The sequence below is a fragment of the Enhydra lutris genome, unplaced genomic scaffold (assembly GCF_002288905.1).
Source record: "Enhydra lutris kenyoni isolate GAN:26980312 unplaced genomic scaffold, ASM228890v2 scaffoldscaffold41, whole genome shotgun sequence".
NCBI lineage: Eukaryota > Metazoa > Chordata > Mammalia > Carnivora > Mustelidae > Enhydra > Enhydra lutris.
This window is the reverse complement of record NW_019154125.1, coordinates 1152676-1175270: the sequence shown is the minus strand read 5'-3', so window position 1 is coordinate 1175270 and position 22595 is coordinate 1152676. Positions and strand designations below refer to the sequence as shown.

Below are 22595 nucleotides of genomic sequence, written 5' to 3'. Positions count from 1 at the left end.
GCCACAAGCCTGGAGAGAATGTGATCCTGGGGCTCTGGGCTACCAGACCTAGGCTCGGCGGGATGGACGCACCCCCGTGCCCACTTATAGCAGTCTAAGTTCGCTCGCAAAGCAAAAAAACCTTCCACAACTAGCTTTATGTGCATCTTTGGGAAATGTCTTTCTCGGTCAACACCCAAGACCCCCATGAAAGGGTTCAGACTCTGGTAAAAATAAAATTTATGTAGTTCCAGAAAGCTGAGAAGCGAAACATCTAGTGAACTGATTTACCCTGAAATTGGTAACAGTCGCCCCTGGAACCCCCTTAAATCGCGACGCCCCAAATTTGCACCACCCCCCCTCCGCCGCCGCATCCTGGGAGAGACAGTCCCAATTGCGCCGTGGAATTTGCAGTCTACGCTCCTTGCACCAGCACCGCCTACCTCCGGGCTCACGTCAAAGGGCCTCCGGTCCTCCCATCTGCTCTCCAACACCGCTCTCTGCCGGCCTTTTCTCGGGTTGCCGGGACAGCGAACCTGTTCCGGCTGCCCCGGAAGTGAAGCTTTCTCTTCCGGAACTAGCTTCTAGGCGACCGCACGTGGTGGCGTTTCCCGGGCTTGAGCCGGCGTTGGCAGAGTAGTGGTTTGAACTGTCTCCCCGGAGCGAACGAGCCCAGGGGGGGGAGCCATGGAGGGCCAGAGCGTGGAGGAACTGCTCGCAAAGGCGGAGCGGGACGAGGCAGAGAAGCTGCAGCGCATCACAGTGCACAAGGAGCTAGAGCTGGAGTTCGACCTGGGTAACCTGCTGGCATCAGACCGGAACCCCCCGACGGGACTGCGGCGCGCGGGAGCCACGCCGGAGGCTGAGCTACAGGCCCTGGCGCGGGACAACACGCAGCTGCTCATCAACCAGCTATGGCAGCTGCCCACCGAGCGCGTGGAGGAGGCGCTGGTGGCGCGGCTGCCGGAGCCCACCACTCGCCTGCCGCGTGAGAAACCGGTGCCCCGGCCGCGGCCGCTTACGCGCTGGCAGCAGTTCGCGCGCCTCAAGGGCATCCGTCCCAAGAAGAAGACCAATCTGGTGTGGGACGAGGTGAGTGGCCAGTGGCGACGCCGCTGGGGCTATCAGCGCGCCCGTGATGACACCAAGGAATGGTTGATCGAGGTGCCCGGTGGTGCCGACCCCCTAGAGGACCAGTTCGCCAAGCGCATCCAGGCTAAGAAGGAACGGGTGGCCAAGAATGAGCTGAACCGCCTGCGTAACCTGGCTCGCGCGCACAAGATGCAGGTGCCTAGCGCGGCTGGCTTGCACCCTACTGGACACCAGAGTAAGGAGGAATTAGGCCGCGCCATGCAGGTGGCCAAGGTGTCCACCGCCTCTGTGGGGCGTTTCCAGGAGCGCTTGCCCAAAGAGAAGACCCCCCGGGGCTCGGGCAAGAAGAGAAAGTTTCAGCCCCTTTTCGGGGACTTTGCAGCCGAGAAGAAGAGCCAGTTGGAGCTGCTTAGGGTGATGAACAGCAAAAAGCCTCAGCTGGACGTGACAAGGGCCACCAATAAACAGATGAGGGAGGAGGACCAGGAGGAGGCTGCCAAGAGAAGGAAAATGAGCCAGAAGAGCAAGAGAAAGGGGGGCCGGCAGGGTCCTGGGGGCAAAAGGAAAGGTGCCCCGCCCAGCCAGGGAGGGAAGAGGAACCGGGCCTTGGGAGGCAGGATGAATTCTGGGCCGCCTCCCTTGGGCGGCAAGAGGAAAGGAGGACAGCACCGAGGAGGAAAGAGAAGGAAATAATTTTCACCCTCGGACCCGTCTGTTAACCCTAAAGCTATACTAAATGTTAAGGTCTAGTTACGGGGGAGTTGGTGGGACAGGAGGGTTGTTGAAGAAGGTGGCCGCTGCCTTCACTGAGGTTTAAGGAATAGACTGCCCTCCCTGCCAGATAGTATTATAAATGTTGGACTCTACAGATTGCTTTCCCACAACCAGGAATTTGGCTGGAGATTAAAAGATGTATTTGAGGACACAAGAATCCAGGAAAAGTTGGTGGAAACTGGGAACGAGTTGTATATTTAAACAGACATCTTTTTTTCTTTTTAACTTTGGACATACTGTGGGGGAGAGTTGGTCATCTTTCAGACTTAAAATTGATTTCTGCATTATTTTTATAACAAGGGAATGTATCCGATGGGAACAAAGATTATTTTCAAAACTGGACTTAAAAATAACTCTTCTGAAGGTTTTTTAATAAAAGTGTGTCTGTCTAGTGTGACTTTTGACATTTAGGCCATTGCTAGAAATTCTAAGTAAAGCCAGGGGATACAGGGTTTCAGATTATTTTTATTTACTTTCTAAAAAACATAAAGCAGGTAATTTATGATTTCAGTGACACCAAAAGAAGTATGGGTTTTTCTAATAAGTATCAGATACAATATAGAAAGTGTAGTACAACTGGTGTCTCTTTGAAAAAAGATTTGGTGCTTTTAATACTGTAAAAACATTGATTGGCTGTAAATTATAAATTTGGGTTTCACTAAATAATGGTAATTATCCTCATTAATCCAGAAAATACTTAAATCTTTTTCAGCATTTATGTCCCCAATTTTTTTAAAACTTCAGGTAGAGTCTGTTTTGAGAAGAGATAAACCCACCAAATCTTTACTCTGTTATCTTTGATTCATTTGTCAAACTGCCCTTAACTGGTTTGATTAGGTCAAATGTTGATAGCTTTTATGGATCTCTTTCCCTAATTGATCTCTGAAACTTGTCTTTGTAAAAATGAGTATCTCCTGAGGAGGATTCATAGTAGATCTAGAATCCAGGAGAGCCTTTTTTTTTTTTTTTTTTTTTTTTTTTGACAGACAGAGATCACAATAGGCAAAGAGGCAGGCAGAGAGAGAGGAGGAAGCAGGCTCCCTGCTGAGCAGAGAGCCTGATGCCGGGCTTGATCCCAGGACCCTGGGATCATGACCTGAGATGAAGGCAGAGGCTTTAACCCACTGAGCCACCCAGGCGCCCCCAGGAGAGCCTTTTTGCTGCTGTTACATGCCCATGAGTTACTCTGCTCAAGTTTTTGGTCTGACCTTTGATAGTATATTAAAGTTGGGAGTTAATCCTTTTTCAGTGTTGCCTCATTTTTATGTTATCTTTAGAAATTGCTATGGAAGAAAAGATTAATTCAAATTTCATGGTATGTTACTAAAAATACAGATGTTCAATTGTTCTGTCTTAGGATACTTTCTGATTAAGTTAAAGTTGAATTTTTGCCACCATTGATCAACTCTCCCCCTGGGAAGTGGAGCCCTTGTCCCTGCTAAGCCCTAGAGTATAGTATAATCATGGAAGATTTGTAACTACTGATGAAACCATTTAATAGTAACTTAACTTCATCAAAGGCTATTCTAGAGCACTTAACACCTTTTAAGTTCTCACCTGTCCAGGATGTTTTGTTGTTACTGTTTTGTTTTGGGATTTTTCTGTGTTTTTTGTTTGTTTTTAGACTTTAGATTTAGCAGTTGGACACAACACTGGCCCTGTTATAAAACAAACAAACAAAAAACGGACTTTTTGCAAGGTCCTTATTTACTATTAAAACAGTTTAAATGCAATGTCTTAATTTATTTGTTAACAGGAAGGCAAAGTAGCATTTTAAAGGCATCAGTGGAAAAAGAATACCCTTTTTTCCCTTTCCCCATATCCCCAGTATGTGAAATAAAGGGTTTTAAGTAGGGACACAAGGAAGCACCCACGATCCTACAAAGCAGTTACCTTTACAGCAATTTCAGAGGTGGTTGGTGGGACTGCTGGTAAGGCACTTGAGATTTTGACTCCTGGGAAAAAGGTCCTGATCCAAAGAGGGCTAATGCTGGGGCAGGAAAATTAGCATGGGGGTGGGGGGCCAGTCTCCGCCGAGAGGGCGGGAGCCGGAGGCCGGTGGCCGGGATTGGCTGGCGGAGGGGCGGAGGAGGGGCTACTGGAAGGAAGACTGTCTGGCCATGGCTGCAGCCACCCGAGCCCGTGTCGCGCACTTGCTGAGGCAACTGCAGCGAGCAGCGTGAGTGCAGGGCCGACGGGCGGGCGGGGGGACCAGAGGATGCCGCCGTGCCCACGCAGTCCTTCTGAGTGCGACCTGCCGGGCCCCGCGTGGTCTTACTCAGGTTACCTTCAAAAACTCGGGGAAGGAGATCCCACTGCGCGTGCCCTCTCCACGTCAGAGCCGTGCGCCAGGTGGGACCGCATTGTAGCGGGGTGCCAAGCAACCATGCACAGGGCAGCGAGGCAGGTTGCACCCTGCTTGTTTTATCGTTAAGGAAATTGGCGCAGAGAGGACAGTGCCTGGTCCCATGTCATGGTAGACATTGGAGGGCTTGGCACAGTGACCAAGACAAATGCATATATCCAATCAGCACATTTGTATTGGGTGTATGTTATGTGCCAAAAACTATCCAAGGTGCTTGAGATACAAAGGTGGAAGACTGGAGCAGTTTAAACTCCAGTGGGTAATTGGATGAGGGGACAGGGTTTGTGAAACGGGCCTGTGAGGAACAGAAGGGACAGGGAGTGCAGAGAAGAAAAACGGATGTGAGAAATTGCCAGGAGTTCACTCCCTGGTATGTACAGGACGTTGGGGTATTAAATGTTATGACATGGCTGATCCCGCCCCCGTCCAGAAATGGAAGGTATATCATAGACCCCTGATAATATTTGTGGGATGTACAAATGCACAAGTCAGCCTGGGAAAACATGTAAAATTTTGATCTAATAGAGATAAGAGGAAAGGAGGGGGACTAGAGAGGAATTTGAGGTAACTGGAAGGAGTAATGCTGTTGGCAAGAGATGTAGTTCCAGGATCTAAAAGAAGTTAAAATCTGGACCTACCTTCATGGAAGGAGGGGAGGGTGGAGAAGACAGGCCCTGAATAATAAGAATAAGAATATAGCACTTATGAGGCACTTACTATGTGCCAGGCACTGTCCTACATGCTTTACATATGCTGTTAATGGTAACTGTAATCCTTACAACCCTATGCCATACTATATTATTATCCTTAGACTACAGATAACAAGAAAACAGCATGAAGAAAAGGAGTCTGTCCAGTGTCACACAGCTAAGCAAATGGCACAGCCATAATCTGAACCCAGATATTCTAGCTTCACGGTCCTTGTTCTCAGTCCTATGCTAAAGAAATTGAATTATGTCCTGCAGATAATAGGGAATTATGGAAGCTATAGTTCTAATACTTTGAAATGCCCAATGGGGGGCAGGGAATTCCATGGCTAAATAAATAGGAAACTACCGACTGTTGCATACTGCTTTTAGGGTCAGGATAATTAGCATACAAAAGACTCTGAGAAGTCCTACAGAGATGGAGGGGGAAAAAAAGGTTAGCTGTATTTAAACTCTTTGTTCTAAATCTGTGTTACCACAAAAGTTTTTATCAAGCAACACTATTCATATCCCTTGGAACCAGTGTCATGAGAACATGTTTTTGGAATGGTTGTGTGACAAAGGAAGGTGGCATCATTAGAATATGTCCGTGCTTTCTGGTGGCAGTGTACAGTCAAAGGAAAAGCTAGAAGTAATTGTAATGCTCCAGCTAAAAGGTGATGGCTTTGGGTACCAAGGAGAGCCAGCTGGTACATGGGGTAGATGTGAGAAATACTGAGTCTGTCAAAATCAGCAGGATTTTGTATCTGATAAGTGAGATGGGAGGAGAAGTTGAAGTTTCTAGATGGGGTATTAGGTAAACACTGGGGTCATTTACCAAGATAAGACTATATGCACATTAGCTGTAGGAGGAAGATGATAACTTACCTTAGGAACTTCAAATTGGACATGTCTCAGGTGAAAAAGACCGTCAGCAGGTAATTGATTACATTGTTCTGGAGCTCAGAAGTGAGTTGGAACTCACCCACGTGTATAGAGGACAGGTGAAACTGTGGGTGTGGAAGCAAAGGCCTTAGCAAACTGTAAACCTAGAAGGGTTGAGAATGAGGTCTCCAGGAGCAGCAATGTGTTAAAGCAGGGGTGGCAAAATGGGGCTTATTTTTTAAATAGGATATGCATTTAGAAAGTTGGAGATTTGAGATAAAATTTTTGGAAAATTGGAAATGGCATCATTGGGCCCACATTTCATCTGGAAGGTCTGCCAGAGCTGACATGAAGTGGTGGCCACCTCCTCTGAACAGGGCAAGAATTCCGGCTTCCCAAGAGACCCTAGCACATAGCCTGCCACTCATTTGGCACACCGGCTACAGAGCCAGCCAGGAGCTCTGACCTCCCATTTACATTATCTACCAGCCGCCTTATGCACTTGCATTTGCAAATGATTTGCACTTTGAATGAAGGAAAAGGAGCAAGTATTAAAGGACAGGAACATGGCCAGAGAGGCAGGAGAAAGCCCAGGAGGGAAGGACTGCACAAGCTACAGATTTGCAGTGTTCTCATCCCTGGGAGTACAGCAAGAAACAAAACAACCTGATATCCCTGGTGCCTAACTGTGTAGGTGGGGCAGGTGGGGTAGACAATAAACCAGTAAAATTTAGGGTATATTACATGTTGATAGGTATTGAAGAGAAAGTAAAGGAGGATGGCTCGTTGCAGGAGGGGATGCAATTTTAGAAGACCAAACTATTAGAATCTTATTGCTGATATAATAAATTACCATGAACTTGGTGGCATAAAACAACACACATTTATTCTCTTACAGTTCTTAAGTCCAAAATCAGTTTTACTGGGCCAAAATCAAGGTGTAAGAAGGCCACACTCCCTTCAGAGGTTCTAGAGGAGAATCCATTATCTTGCTCTTTCCAGCTTCCATTGCACTTCTCGCAATGGTAAATCGTAGCTCCTTCCTCCGTCGTCACAGCCACCAATGTAGCCACTTGCTTCAGTGGTCACATTGCCATTATGTCAAATCTCCTTCTGCCTCCCTCGTATAAGGATGCTTCTGATTACATTTAGGGCCCACCCAGATAATCCAGGGTATCTTTCCATCTCAAAATCTTTAATTTAATCACATCTGTAGAGTCCCTTTTGCTTTATAATGTTCACAGGTTCCAGGTTATTAGGACCTGGATATCTTCAAGGTCTCAGCCAACCACACTTGCTGAGAAGGTAATGGTTACAGGAAGACCTGTGGAAGGTGGAAGGAAGAAGCAAGCCATGTGGCTCTCTGGGAAGGTACTCGGAGGTGGAGAATACCAGCATGGTTTCAGAACATGGTGAATGGAGCAGAGTGGGTGAGGGGGAGATGAGGTCAGAGATGCTGGGGGCTAGAGGGGGGCGGCCAAGGATGAGCCCAAGGTGTTTTGCCCTAACAAGTGGAAGGATGAAGTTGCCATTAAACTGGGGTGGGGAAGAGGCTTTAAGGGAAGACCAGGAGCTGAGTCTTGGGCAGGAGCTGAAATGCCTAACAGACATTCAGGTGGAGGTGTCGGAGGAGGCAGCTAAATCTGGAGTTTAAGCAAGACATGTAAACCAGAAAGATAAGAGCACAGAAGTCACTCAAGACCACGAGACAAGGTGAGTTCACTCAGGGAGTGAGAGTGGAAAGAAAAGAGAGGGATTCACAGGCCAAACCCCAGGACCCTCCAGCATTCAGAGTCAATGGCATGAAAAGAAACTAGGTGAGGAGCAACCTGGAAGCCAAGGGAAGAAGTTTTCCAGGGAGAAGGGAGTAGATAGAAGGATGCTGCTGACAGGTTGTACAAGATGAGGACTGAACTCAGAACTGAGTGGTATATTAGCAAGATGAAGGGCATTCGTGACTTGGCAAACTGTTGGTGGAGTCACAGGGCAAAGGTCAGTTGGAGGGGGTCCTAGAGAGAATGGGAGAAATTGGAGAGCCTTTACAGGACTATAGGCAAGGAGAGCAGTGGGGGCAGCATCAGGAGAGGGAAGAATAAGAGAAGGTTGTTGTTAATATAATAAAGGGAAAAACATGGGACGTCTGGGTGGCTCAGTCAGTTAAGCATCTGCCTTCGGCTCGGGTCATGATCCCGGGGTCCTGGGATGGATCAAGTCCCACGTCAGGCTCCTTGCTCCCCTGAGATTTAGTGCACAGGAGAGGTGCTGACCTTTACTAAAAACTTGGCCAGTGGGGCACCTGGGTGGCTCAGTGGGTTAAAGCCTCTGCCTTCAGCTCAGGTCGTGATCCCAGGGTCCTGGAATCGAGCCCCGTATCGGGCTCTCTGCTCAGTGGGGAGCCTGCTTCCTCCTCTCTCTCTCTCTCTGCCTGCCTCTCCACCTACTTGTGATCTCTCTCTCTCTGTCAAATAAATAAAATCTTAAAAAAAAATTTAAAAAAAAAAAAAAAAAACTTGGCCAGTTTATCCTAGCCAGTGATACTGGGAGGAAAGCCAGAATAATCAGGCCAGAACCAGAGGGTGGGTAAATGAGAGCCTTGCTCTACCTATGGTTTCCTCAGCTTCTCAAGAGTAGAGAAGCCCATCAGTGGTTTCAGGCTGTCCTAAAACAGTGGGGGAACCCACAGTCCATTCTTCTTACCCAAGCTCAGGTTCTCTGTCTTGGTACACCAGGAGATGAGAGAAGAAGCTCAGAGGATTTTAAACATCTGCATTTACTTACTCATTTCTTCAGTCAGTATTCCTTCAGGTGGTATTAGTTTGTGCCTGTTGCAATGCTAGCCATTACAGATGAGGTTGTGATAAATGGCAGATCTTATTTTGCCACCACAAAATTTACAATCTAGAGGCAGATGCAAACAGAAGAAGAGTGATAATGGTTCTAATCGGGAGGGAAGCATAGTACAGACCACAGAGGGAGAGTGCCTACCTGGGCCCAGCCTTAGGGAGGACTGCCCAGGGTAAGTGACATTTCAGCTGTCACTAGAAAGGATACTAATTACCTGGAAGAAGAGGCGGAAACATGTTTCAGGCAGAGGAAATAACAAGGACAAAGTTCTGGAGGCAAAAAAGAGAATGGGTGGCCCTCCCATTCACAGAAAAGAACGAACTTTCCAAGAGCTCCGGAGATGGACAGAGATGAGATTACCAGGCTAGAAAGATTAGCTGGGCCCATGAGGCAGGGCCAAGTCTGAACTTTATCCAAAGCGGGTGAGGGGAGAGGGCATCATTGGAAATAAGCTCCTGACCCCTGTGTGGCAAATGTGGAGCCAAGAGAAGCCTGTTAGGGGCTCTGTAGTTATTCAGATGAGAGAGGACACTGAAACCAGAGATTGGCAGAGGACCCACGAGAGGTGATGGATTTGGCTAGAGAAATACTGGGGGGCCTTGATGAGTGTTTGCTATAAAGGGTGAAGGGTGAGCCCAGGATAGAACCCAATATTTAAGAAACGAGCAGAGTGGTAAAGGAGCTGGAAAAAGAATAATTAGAGGAAGCCCAGGTGAGTAGGTAGTCCTGGAAGCCACGGAAAGCATTTCACCCATCCAAGGAGGGGGTGGCCCAGTGTTCACTCCTAGGAGAGCAAGGTGCTGGGGGGGGGGGGTCCTGAGAACTAGGAATACAGCAGGAAAGCTGGAACTTGTTGAGACAGCAGCCAGATTTCAGGGAGCCAGGCAATGTGTGGGAGGCAAGAAAATGGAGCCAGCAGACCTAGGCCAGGAGGGGAGACCTAGAGAAGATGAGCAAGCCAGAGGGGACAAGAGGTTGAGACTTTGAAGCATGAAACTCTTAAATACAATGACAAAGATCAAGTGAGGAGGAAGACTAGGAAACACAGGACAAATGGAGGCCCCAAGAAGGCAAGAGAGGATGGGACTCAAACCACAAGTAAAAAGTAGAAATGATTAATCAAGGCAGCCTCAGAACCTAAAAAATATAAAATAAAAAGGGGGAGGAGTGTAGGAAAGCATGTGCTCCCACATTCCTGGTCATTGGAAAGTTTAGAGTCTGGAGATTTTCTTCCCTTTGCCTCCACTTTCTTGTCCTTGGAGGGTGTAAAGCAGGGAAAGTTCTCCAAAGAAAGCCCACCGGTGAAGGACAACACCTTGGCGTTGCCAACTGTGTTTTCCCTGTGGCAGCCTGAGAATGGCTCACGCCGGCTGGGATGGTGGGGACTCTCAACACTTGGCATTTTCAGCCGTGTCCAGGAGGTGGCAGTCTTGACTCATGGTGGTGCTCACACCGGTTTCCTGGCGGCTTTGACTCAATCTTTTTGAGGTCTTGACCATTGAGTTGAACACTCTTCTTTCCTTCTCCACCTTCCCCCTCAGATGTTTTCACTCCAAATTTAAAGGGGGGATGGAGTGGTTGTCCACTCACGTATCTACTGGGACCCCACTAGGACAAGGTCCTCTGGCAAAAAAGAGAAACATACAACCCTTTGGTGCTGCTCAAATGCACAGCGAACAGGAGAAGAAAGGGACTATGCAGGAAACAGGAGGCTACCAATACTGAGAAGGGAAACGGAGCCAAGGGCAGAGAAACAGAGTGGGAACTGAGAAGAGGTGAGGGATTCGAGGAGGACAGAGTGACAGGCATGAGCCCACTTTAGGCCACAGGGGAGCGGGGAGAGGGGGACACAGCCACAGGCCCTGGGGAGGGAACCAGCACAGGGAGGCATCCAAGGGGCTGCAGGTCCCTGGAGCTGGGCTGAGAAAAGATGGAGGCGTGAGGTGGTGACCAGTGAGGACTGCAGGCCCACTGAGGGCTTCTCAGAGGGCCAGAGTCTGTTTCAAGAAAATAAACACATTGAAGACAATGAGAAAATACAAATTCCCCTGGGTGGGAGGAATGGGAGAGGAAGTGCATTGAGTAGTTAACCTTGGGTAAATTTGGTAGAAGTTCCTAACCTGGTACAAGAGCTGGGACCTCATAGACACTAAGACTCCATCTCAAACTTCCTTGTATCCCCAGAGGACTTATCTCAGCTTCCCATACACATGTATTGAGCACCAACTGAATAATTCCTGAAAGAATGATCCTGCAACACTGGAAAGACTCTGAGTGGACTTCTTGTCCATGATGATTTCTGGGTTTTCCTATGGAGCATTTGCCAAAGCTACTACTTTGATAGCATCTCAAGAGTAGAATGCAGTGTGAGTCACATTAAAGCATCCTATCTTCTGGCTTTCTAGTTTCACATTTTTTTTTTCTTTTCCCTAGATGCCAGTGCCCAACTCATTCTCATACTTACTCCCAAGGTAATAATACATTTTGTGTTTTTAAAGTGGCCAAAATTTCCAAGCCCTCCATTGGCACTCATAATACATTTGGGAAAATGATAAATCAAGGAAATCAAGGGATGTGAAAGTTGGAATGGTTGCCTTTTCACTTGCAACTGGTAATATGTAGTTCTAATTATATGACGGTAGCTGGACGTGTGCTGATTGATTATGTTTGACTCAAGTATATATTTAATGCTATTTATGATAATTTTCTATTTCAAATAGCATTATTTGCCAAAGCTAAAAATGGGGGCATAGATGAGATTTTAAGATCATCTGAGTTAATCAAATTAATCAAGATGAAATCTTTGGACAGTCTTAATACATCTCAGTAAAGAAAGAGGCTAAAGAACAAAGGTGGTTCCTAGAAGGAAAAAACTTGTTTGTATCGATTTAAAAAAAAATTATATTTCTTAGTAATTAAAAATAATGACAAAAGTTTTCAGTTCTCACAAACATCTTACTCCTTCCCAACTCCATTGTCCACAGAGCAGCAGGAAGCTCATTGTAGCTTCAGCGTGTCCTCAGAATGTCACATGAATTACTGACACAAAAACTGATTTCACCTCTTAGAAGGAAAGGTCAAATCTAAACAGCACAGTGAGAATGGAAACAAGGGGGGCTGCCCGTACAGGAAACTAAGCAGAACCCACAGAGGAGCCTGTTGGGGAGTAGAACAGAAAGAGTGACAGGGCTTTTTCCTGCCACGGGTGTGGTTCACCATTCAAGACAAGCCAAGGGACCTCCCAGTCATTAATGACCGTCTGCTAGGTGAAAACATGGCCAGCCTTTAAGGTCCTCGTGAACATATGCAGAATTTTGTCTTTAGCTGGTTCTTTCCAATTCTTAGTTGATTTCAACAAAGAATTAGTAGTCTCCTGTTTGGGAGCATAATATTAGTAAATTAAAGAAAGATAATCTCACTGTTTTCTAGATTCAATTTATGTCTTTTCCTAAACTTCAGTAGCAAGATTAATAAATTATTTCTTTACAGTAGATAAGGATCAAAGAAATTTGAATTTTGATTAAGGATACCCTTGCTCTCAAGAATCCAAAGGTAGATTGTTGTCTAGTTTTGGTCTCTTGTTCTTTAAAAAAAAAAGAAGAAGAAGAAGAAGAAGTAGTGGAAATTGTTGCAGACTTTTTTTCAATCTTATGACTGACGAGGAGTGATGAAAATAAGGATAAAACTCATTAAGTGGGGCTGTCTTGTTCTGATATGACAGGAAATCATTTCTGCCATAACTAAAACCTGATATTATAAAGAAGTATCAGTTTATAAAAATTTTTATTAAATCTTAACAAACAGAACTAAATTTTTACATACTTTAACTTGAAAACTATAAACATCTTACTGTGATAATTTTTTCTCTATGGAAAAATATTTTAATTCAAACTGATCACAGTTGTTATAAGAAATGTAAGCAGGACTCTAATTAATTAATTTACTAATAATTGTTCTCTAACAGTAATCTAACTCCAGAGTCTAGAGGGTATTTTTTCTAGAGGATTTTTAGACATTGTTTCAAAAGTGTATTTTATTTTCAATGAAGAAAATATTTTAAATAACTATTTTCACACAATCAGCATCAAGTTAGCATTACATTCTCTTAAAATGCAGATTTTAATTTCAATTTGATAGGCAACAATGAAACTTGAAAATACATTTGAGCTAAGGCTTTTAATTTTCTTTTAAAGGTAAGTCTTTTTAAGGTAGATGCTTATGTTCACTGCTGAAATACCAATTTACTATCAAAAACTATTATTTTTGCTTTGTTTTTGAGGCCTACTCTAACGCTAATTTCTACATTTCTGTAGCTCCTGGATTTGCACCTTCTGGGAAAACAACAGATTATGCCTTTGAGGTAGATATAATCAATCCATTCTTTCTTTTATGAATGACTTGAAAAAATACTAGAGTATTTTGCTAATGCTTTTTTTTTTTTTTTTTTTTTTTTAATTCATGAGGAACAGAGAGAGAGGCAGAGGCAGAGAGAGAAGCAGGAGGGACTTGATCCCAGGACCCTGGGAACATGACCTGAGCTGAAAGGCAGATGCTTAACCAACTGAGCCACTGAGGCGCCCACTAATGCATTATTATCTCATTTGAAATCTATTATTAATTGGTGTTCCCTAATCTCATTATTTGATCATACCCCATTTAGCAAAGTACCTTGTTGGGGTAATGGAATACAAATCTTCAGATAACATGAGTAATGTTAAGATATTGTCTGTCTTTTGTTCAGCCATCAAAACAGGACAAAGTCCCAGTTCTACAAACTCTCCAACTTACATATGTTGTAGGTTACAGCTTAGATTTGTAATTATAACAATTCTAAAAGAGGTCCAAGCAATCTTTTGAAGCAAGAACAAAGGAGCAATGAATTCTGATGAATTTTTATCACACTATAATTATATAATTATTTAAATCTCTGTCTCCTCCTAGTTCAGGAGTCATAAATTAAAATGAAGGACATGCTAAGGAATATATACTTTATTCTCTACACAATAAGGAACGATTCATTTCATTTATAGGTTTTTAGAAATGAAACACACATATATCTAAGTCTTTTTTTGTTGTTTTTCCGCAGATGGCCGTTTCAAATATTAGATATGGAGCAGGAGTTACAAAGGAAGTGGGAATGGCAAGTATTTAAGATTCCTACAGTCTTTTTGTTAGAAATGTTACCTGTCTTTTAAAACAAATGCAAACCGACAATAATTGAGTCCCTTGTTTTTAAAAATGTGCAGTGTTAAGTTAGCCAGAGAGAGAGAGTCTATTGCAGTTCTCGGGCAATGAAACCTAACTTATAAATTATTTTTGTTGTTTTAGGACCTACAAAACATGGGTGCTAAAAATGTTTGTTTGATGACAGACAAGAACCTCTCCCAGCTCCCTCCCGTACAAATGGTTATGGACTCCCTAGTAAAGAATGGCATAAATTTTAAGGTTTATGATAATGTGAGGGTGGAACCAACAGATAGAAGGTATTATTTTATTGCTGCTATTTACTTTATGTAGAAGCCAACACATCTCACTGTTGCTTAAAACTTGCTCCAGGCCTTTAATGGTGTGGCAGTTTATTTCTGAAAACAATAATGACATGATGGCTTTTCTTTTCCCTTCTCTAAGCTTCATGGAAGCAATTGAATTTGTCAAAAGCAGAGCTTTTGATGCCTTCGTTGCTGTCGGTGGAGGCTCCACCATGGACACCTGCAAAGCCGCTAATCTGTATGCATCCAGCCCTCACTCTGATTTCCTAGACTATGTCAATGCCCCCATTGGGAAGGGAAAGCCTGTGTCTGTGCCTCTTAAGCCTCTGATTGCAGGTAAAGGCTGTTTGTATGTTTTATTTTGCAATTGGCAAAAGGTCTTAGGAAAGATGCAAGCCAGGAATTTTAGGGTATGTTTCCAAAGCTTTCTAATTTCTTCATTTCAGTGTAGTACAGTGTTTGGAGAGCAGAACAGATAGCAGTTCATTTATGTTTTAAAATTCTGATCATTATTGCACAGACGGACAATTTGGGTCAGTGGTGGGAAAGTTTGCAGATTTATGCTAGGCAGTCATTGTGTGAAGGAGGAGGGAAGGTTATCGTTTCCATATTATTAGATCCCTCTGTTGGCAGGTTTGTCTTCTAAACCCCTCTCTGCTTTGTCCCATTCTGCCAGCCACCGTGGAGTTTAAGGGGAACATTCGCTATTATTTTTCTGGTGTTGACTCAACCCTTTCTTCCACACAATGGCTCTTCAGCTGACCTGGGGCTTTGTCTCTTCTCTAGGACATGTGGCCAGCATGCCCACATCTCTCTGGGCAACATCTGCTCTGTGGCTGCCCTGGGGACAGACACACAAGTCCAAGTCAGAATAGCTTTTCTGTCCCGCACAGAGCTTGGGATCTTTGGGTCTTTTCTTCCCTCCCTCCTATTTTATGGCTGTTAGCGTATTACTGCTTAAAGTTTTATAGTGAAAATGCACTAACTGGTAACTGGACAATATCTGTCTGAAGTTTTGTCCTCTCTCTTCTCCTCCTCAACTGCCCCCACCGTGAATGGGCCCCATGATGGTATAGGAGTAAGTTGAAGGCAGATGAACTGCTTTGATGTGAATGAGCAATCAGCAGGGAGCAACATAATTGATGTCTGGCAAACGGAACCCTCTGGTGAAACTGTGTCAGCATCACACAGAGGGGTGATTAGTAAAGTTTAGAAAGTTGACAGAACTACAAAACCATGGAGCCTAGCAAAGGCAGAACGTTACTGTGCTTGCTGCCAGGAGGGAATAAAGATGTCTTTCAGAGAAGGCATGTATGAGTTTTCTAACCGAGATGCCGAGCAGCCTCCTCTGAATGCCCGGCTGCAGCTGCATAAGCTCGGGTGCTCGAGTTCCTGGGGTTCCTAGCTGTTGTTGCAGAAACAGGACACATAACACATGGTAAACATACACACGTGTTAGTACAGGCATGGACACCATACATACATGTCATGCCTGTATACATGCTGGCGCAGGCACTGACATCATACGTATGTGTTAATACAGGTAAAGCTATCACACATACTCATCAAAGTGCACGTAGACGTTAGACATGCCTACACGTTACGCAGACATGAACACCGTGCACGTGAAATGTGTGCATATTAATGCAGACACTGCCATCACATATGCATAGGAAACGTGTTAATGCTGACAGGCATGCTATTACGCATGCATGTAAATGCAGACACGGACAGACATATGAAGCATACATGCGGATTAACATAGATACGGACCTCACGTGAGCAATAGGGGGATCAGTGCTTCCTTCTCTAACTTTGTTCCTTGCTTCCTAAGGGTGAATTAAGTATCTCCACTGACCTTTACTTAGATGCATTATGTAAATTAATGTTATTTTATTCAAGTCCCAACTACCTCAGGAACTGGGAGTGAAACTACAGGAGTTGCCATCTTTGACTATGAACACTTGAAAGTAAAAACTGGTAAGAACTGTGCCCATAAAAATCATGTTTAATTCTCTCTCTTACCTTTCAACCCCGCGGCCTTTTCTTTAATCCTAATATTTAAAAATCAAGGAGTTATAGAGCTAAGGGCATGTATATACACACATTTTCTTTCTTTTACCAAGTACATGTAAAAATATGAAACAGTCTAATCAACTTCTTTGAGAATTACCTACAAAGCATATTGAAATGCCATAATCTTGATTGGCCATTTCTCTGCTCAAGTTAGTAACTGTGCGTCAGTGCTGAATGATTATTCCCTTTCTTGGACATCTTTTCAACACTTTTTTCCTTTCAACATTTTAAATCAATTTCATTGAGATACAATTTTTATATAATAAAATGCATACATTTTAAGAGTCAGTCTGGTGAATTTTGGCAAATAGATATACCCATGTAACCACTATCCCAACCAAAGTATAAAACATTCCCATCACTCCAGAAAGATCCAAAGGTCCCAGGCCTTTGTAGCAGAATAAATTGATATTTGGCTGCACATTTATAGTAACTTCTCTTTTTAAAATTAAATGACATTATCCTTTGATGTTACTGAAGATAACAGTAGCCAATACTTGAATTTAATCTTACAGTTTTTCAAAGACTTTTACATAATACTTTCTAATAAAAGCCTTACATTAGCTATGTGGGATAGAAGCCCTATATGGTTATGATCTAATGGAGAACTCAGAGAGACTAAGTGACTTGGCCAAAGACACATAGAAGCTGCAGAACCAGCACCCAAACCACCAGTGTGCTAGTAAACCAGCTCTCTGGCATTCAATCAGTAAATAAGCCCCAGTTTCTAGTATTGGCCAATTTCTTTGGTGTAAATACTCCCACCATTGCCAGTGACATCATTCAAACCAGAGTTGGGAAGAGATGTGCACACTTGGCTCCTTCAAACAAGGAGCCTCAGATCCACTGAAAAACCCAGGTTTCTGACTCCAGATCTCTTTCCACTATTCTTGTTGCCTCCCTTCATGAGAATGAATCTCATATTTTTAATTTAAGAATAAACTGTTATCCTAAAGTAACTTAATTTCTTAAAATGGTGTCCATACCTTTGCCTCTGTTGAAAAATCCCTGTTTTAGGCATTGCTTCCCGAGCCATCAAACCCACACTGGGACTGATCGATCCCCTGCACACCCTGCACATGCCTGACCGGGTGGTTGCCAACAGTGGCTTCGATGTGCTTTGGTAAGTACCAGTGCCAACTGGAGGGGCTTTTCCAGGCCCTGTGTCTCTGGACTGTATTTTCTTGCTGAAAGTACTTGCTAAGCATACCTCAATTAGTGTTCCACAACCACCCCAGCTTTGGCTGTCATTATCCCCTTTCCTAGATGAAAACATGGAACCTATAAAGGATGGTGTTAAGATGAGCTCCTGGATGAGCCTTAGGCCACTGTTCTGGATCCACTGTGCCAGCCACAGCTGCTGCCACAGGGACACAGGGAAAGGAGTGGGTGGAGCTGCCGTGCAGCATCTCAGACCCTGCGTCTAGGGCTACAGGGAACAGGAAACAGTCAGGGCTGCCATGGCATGGAAGAGGGCAGGAAAGGGAGCTGACATCCCCTGAGCGGGATTGTGCTCACATGTCAGGACTTCGCACACATCACCACCTCACTACAGCTCTGCACCACACAAGAAAGAAACCTGCCGTGGAGATGTTCAGTAACTTGCCAGAGTCATGCTGCATGTTCCCTGGGCTTCAGCTGCCATGGCTCCCTGATCCGTGTTCCTTCCAGGGGCCTCAGGGAGACCCACAGACACCTTTGCATTCAGCATGTCCCAAACTACCTATTTCATCTACTTGCACATGTACATTTTTTCAAATTCTAACATCTCTGAACTCAGAACACGTCTTAAGATCTGTGGCGCAACGGTACGATTTTCTTCCTCAGTGGTATTTTTAATGATGCGTCTTATAATGCATGACATCTTAAATTCGATGAAATTCCAATTTATTCTCCACCTCCTCCCACCACCTCACAGCTTCTCCTGAGTCCCTTAAGTTAGTGAGCAGCAGGGCTTGCTATGAACTTCTTTCTTATGTCCGCACATGGCCCAGTACCTCCTACCACTTGTCTTGCTGGGCTCTCTCCTGTCTGCTCCCTCCACTTGAGCCTCATTGTTCCCACCGTGGTTCAGACCTGCCCAACTCTTGCTTGGATAATTGCAGTGGTTTCCTCATCAGCGTCTCTGTTTCCATCCCATAGTCCTTCTATCTGTCCTCCATACCGGCCTCAGCAAGTTTTCAGAATGCAATATAATCATCACATATACACATATACACACACGTCTACCTGACAAGTCTTTTAGTGCCTTTCCACGCCTACTGCCAGACGGCCAAATTTCTTTGCCCTGGCATGTCCCCAATGCTCAGCTCTTTATCTCTTTGGAGAATTCATATTCCAGTTCCACTGGAGCACCCTACCCTTGATGGAGCCTTTGCTGACAGCCTCTCCACCTTTCTTCTCCTCAGGTACAACTGACCACTCCATCCTTTGCTCTTCCGCATTGGGTGGACTTCCCTTTCACATGCTCATCTTCACTGCACTGTGAGCTGGATGAGGACAGGACCATCTTACTCCCCTCTCCATCCCTGCCCCTTGGCACAGTGACTCTCACATCATAGGTATTTGGTTAATATCTCCCCACATGGATACTCCATTCTTGCACTGCCCACAAATTGGACAGATTAAGAACCATAAAGCCATAGCATCCATCCACCAACTATTTAAAAGAATTTCCAATGGTTTGTTCAAAAGATGTTAACAGCTTCTCAGGTGTAGAAGAAATTCTCCATTCTAAGACCAAAAACCATACATAATTCATGCCTGAAACAGTTCATCTTACATTGTGTTCCCAATGCATCACTGATCTAGATGGTTATGTTTTGTTTTGTTTTGTTTTCTCTCTTCTGCATTTGATTCATTAGAATTGATGGCAGGCCATTAGGTGGAGGAAATTCTGAAGCTTGGTCCTTGAAATAGCCAACCTTTAGTTGAGGGAATATCAGAAAAAAGAACTGAATTTTATTTTTCAGGCCAAAATTTAATAATAATGATGAACTGTAAGTTTTACAATGTGCTGGTCATTATTCTAAGTACTTTATGTGTACCCCCTCATTTAATTTTTACAGCAGCACCAGGAAGGCATACTATTGTTTGTCCTTGTCTTAGAGGCACAGGTTAGATAGTGAGTTACCCCACGCCTGCTACAGGAAGGTCTGGTGCTAGGATTTACAGCTTACCCCGGCATCTGTGCTCTCACCCACTGCACTGTACTCTTAATAGAAGGCTCATGTAACTATGACCCTCCCTAGGTAACAGGAGTTTAATGGTAAATATATTTTACAAGGAAATCATTTTTTAGATTCAGGGCTTTTCTTCATGACCCAAATAATGTAAAAATTCAACATCATAAAGATTTATTTGCACTAGAAAGGGGCCATATGTAATCCAGCAACATATACTGGTCAAAAAATAATGCTGTTAATATAAACTTCACTGTGAATTTCTGTAATAAGCAATGACTATTGTAGGCAAGAGTCTGACCTGGTGGAACACACTGTGATTATCACTGCCACGGAGCTTATCTGCAGTGGAGTGAGTACTGAACATGTCCAAGAGAGTCTGTAATCTGAATGGAGGGGAAAAAGAAGGTGCTTTCAATCTGTGTGTTTTAAATATGTCTTGTTAGCCATGCCCTGGAGTCCTACACTGCCCTCCCCTACCACATGCGGAGCCCTTGCCCTTCAAATCCTATCACCCGGCCAGCATACCAGGGCAGCAACCCAGTCAGTGACATCTGGGCCATCCACGCACTACGGATCGTCGCTAAGTATCTGAAAAGGTATGTGTCCCAGAGGAGATAGAAACGGAACAGAACAGGTACCTTGCTGGCTCAGTCAGTCAAGCATGCAAATCTTGATCTTGGGGTTGTAAGTTCAAGCCCCACATTGGATGTCAAAATTATTTAAAAATAAAATCTTTAAAAAAAAAAAAAGAAAGAAACAGAACAGGAAAACCACATTCCACCCTCACATAAAATGTAGTGTGCCAGATCCTGAAATAGCCTGAGCACGCCTGTTCACCAAAAGATTAGTCAGTGGATATAGAGGAGCACCAGAGACCAGCAAGCTCTGGAAGGATGAAAAGATGGGGAGGGATGCATGTGAGGACAGATGAAACGTGAGTCCTTCAGTCTGAAAAGGCAAAGGCAAGGGAACAAAATATGAGCCCCTGATTTCTGAAGGATGCATCTAGAAGGATTATTCATCAAAGCCTTGAAACCAGAGCTCAGGTGAGGGCAGATGTCCTCTGAGATTTGGCTACACCAAGAGCTGAAATGAGACCCAGAGAGGCAGATGGCCAAGCCCATGCAGGCCCTGTCTGAAGGCAGAGTCAACCCAGTAAGCAAACTCACATGAAGTGAATTTAAGAAACCAATGTCTAGAGTTGTCTGTCCCAGGAGATATAAAAAGCTTTCTGTGGGGTGGCTGGATGACGGACATTGGGGAGGATATGTGCTATGGTGAACACTGTGAATTGTGTAAGACTGGTGAATCACAGACCTGAACCCCTGAAACAAATAATAACATTATATGTTAATAAAAAATAAAATAAAAAATGTGGCTTTCCTGAACTGAGATATAAGTACAAAATACACATCAGATTTTAAAGATAGTATGCAGAAAAAGAATGTAAAAATTTCAATAATTTTTATATTGATCATATCTGAAAAATGTTATAGTTAAATATTATTATGGTTAAAAAAAATAAAAATAAAAAGCTTTCTAAAAAATTTCAAAGGATTTATAAATGCTATAGCCACGATTGGCTCCTAAGAGAGCAAAGATGTACTTAGAGATAAAAGCTGATCCCTGAGACATTAAGACCTACGCAAACCCAGACTCACTCTTGTACACATAACAGAAGCAAAGAGCATGGCAGGTTGGACCTAGATGTAAACATGGTGCTTCCTCTGGCCCCAAGCTGGTAGCTGTACTGGAGAAGGAACTCAGACTGCATTTTGTCATAAAGCAAAGGGAAGGGACACAGAGCTATTTCAGGAGACCATCAGGGAGCAGGGAAGCACTTGCCTGGGTAGTCGCAGATACAGATAGTGGTCAACCAACATGAGACGGGGACAGAAGGCTTGGCAGAGCAGAGTGGAAGGTGAGGGGGTGTAAAGGACAGAAGGAAAGCTAAAGCCCCATCATCTGCTCTTTCATCTTGGCATTCAGGGAATAAGAAACGAACGCTGGGTTTGGAAAGGAGCCACAGATGCCTAACCATTCCAAATGAAAGGAGATAAAAGGCTGTAGCACGCTTACTGCATAACAGGAGCCCTTACTCCAGGCAAAATCGTGAAAAGCAAGCAAGGGGTGGTTTGTCATTCTTGGCAGTCTTCGGCTTCCTCCCTGGGGCAGGGTTTCTAAGCCAGCATGTGCAGGATGGCTGAGCTGCATGTGCAAGGGGCCTTTGAGAATTTGCTTTTACAGAGTGGTGTTGGGACATCTAGAGCAAGCAAAGGCTCATCCTGCAATAACATCCCACTTCCATAAGGAAAAATATTAAAATAGTACATGTGGTTTCAACAGATACTAAAAGAGGCTTCCAGAGGGTTCTATTTGGGGCAGTGTCACAGAAAGAAAGATGGCCGGGCAGGCTGCTTTTAGCCTGCAGGTAGCCCCAGGCGACAGGGACTCATTTCAGAGAACCAGTCTGGGCCCTGTCCATTCCGAGTGTGTGTTTACTCGCAGTTCATTCACAGCTGCCGTCAAGCTCACTGACAAATGAAGAAGAAGAATGAGTCTTGGGGCACTTTTCTAGAGCAGCTCACAGTCCAAGGGTCAGTGCCTTGCTTCCCCCAGCACTTTCATCACATGAGCAGCCCGACAGCATATTTATTATGCCTTTGCCCAAAACCATTGATAAGAAAATATGTTTCCCTTCAGTTTTCGTTGAGAAGACAAGGTGTCGTTTGAATAAGTTGCCTAATTTTTCTTCCTACCAAGTAGAATTTCTTTCTTCCCAAGTCTTTCCCTACGGCAGCTCTTGATTCGATAGGAAATGCCAATGTTGATGTAGGTATTTATATCATCCACAGGGCTGTCAGAAATCCTGACGATCTTGAAGCAAGGTCTAATATGCACTTGGCAAGTGCTTTTGCTGGCATTGGCTTTGGAAATGCTGGTGTTCATCTCTGGTGAGCAAACTTGAGATTTTATTTCTTCACCTAAGCTATTGCTTTTAATTTAAAAAAATGTTTGTAATTTAGGACAAAGGGGTAAGACCTAAATATTCTATAGAAAAAAGAAATTTAACTGAGGGTCCTGGAATGTTTTCTTAATTCAAATGTAATTTATTGGGTCATAGATTTTTGTTTAAGTTTTATTATATTTTTTTAAACATACTCTAACCCTAATGTGAGCCTCCAACTCATGACCCTGAGATCAAGAGTCACGTGCTCCA

The 22595-nt window shown here is 44.1% G+C and overlaps 2 protein-coding genes across 2 annotated transcripts in view; both read left to right on the top strand.

Annotated features, from left to right (window-relative positions):
• The first annotated feature begins 567 nt into the window (after positions 1–567).
• LOC111155432 (ribosome biogenesis regulator homolog) lies at positions 568–3088 on the top strand. Its single transcript, XM_022515586.1, has 2 exons — positions 568–2798; positions 2999–3088. Exon 1 carries the CDS (start codon positions 667–669, stop codon positions 1762–1764), a length of 1098 nt encoding a protein of 365 aa, XP_022371294.1. The 5' UTR covers positions 568–666; the 3' UTR covers positions 1765–2798; positions 2999–3088.
• Positions 3089–3939: 851 nt separating this feature from the next.
• Positions 3940–22595, top strand: part of LOC111155429 (alcohol dehydrogenase, iron containing 1) — a 35272-nt gene continuing 16616 nt past the window's right edge. The window contains exons 1-10 of the mRNA XM_022515584.1: positions 3940–4024; positions 11059–11096; positions 12939–12985; positions 13712–13765; positions 13954–14108; positions 14254–14450; positions 16017–16094; positions 17208–17313; positions 19819–19971; positions 22231–22329. Coding sequence (XP_022371292.1) covers positions 3966–4024; positions 11059–11096; positions 12939–12985; positions 13712–13765; positions 13954–14108; positions 14254–14450; positions 16017–16094; positions 17208–17313; positions 19819–19971; positions 22231–22329 — 986 coding nt within the window. The 5' untranslated portion in view covers positions 3940–3965. The remainder of the gene's footprint in view (positions 4025–11058; positions 11097–12938; positions 12986–13711; positions 13766–13953; positions 14109–14253; positions 14451–16016; positions 16095–17207; positions 17314–19818; positions 19972–22230; positions 22330–22595) is intronic.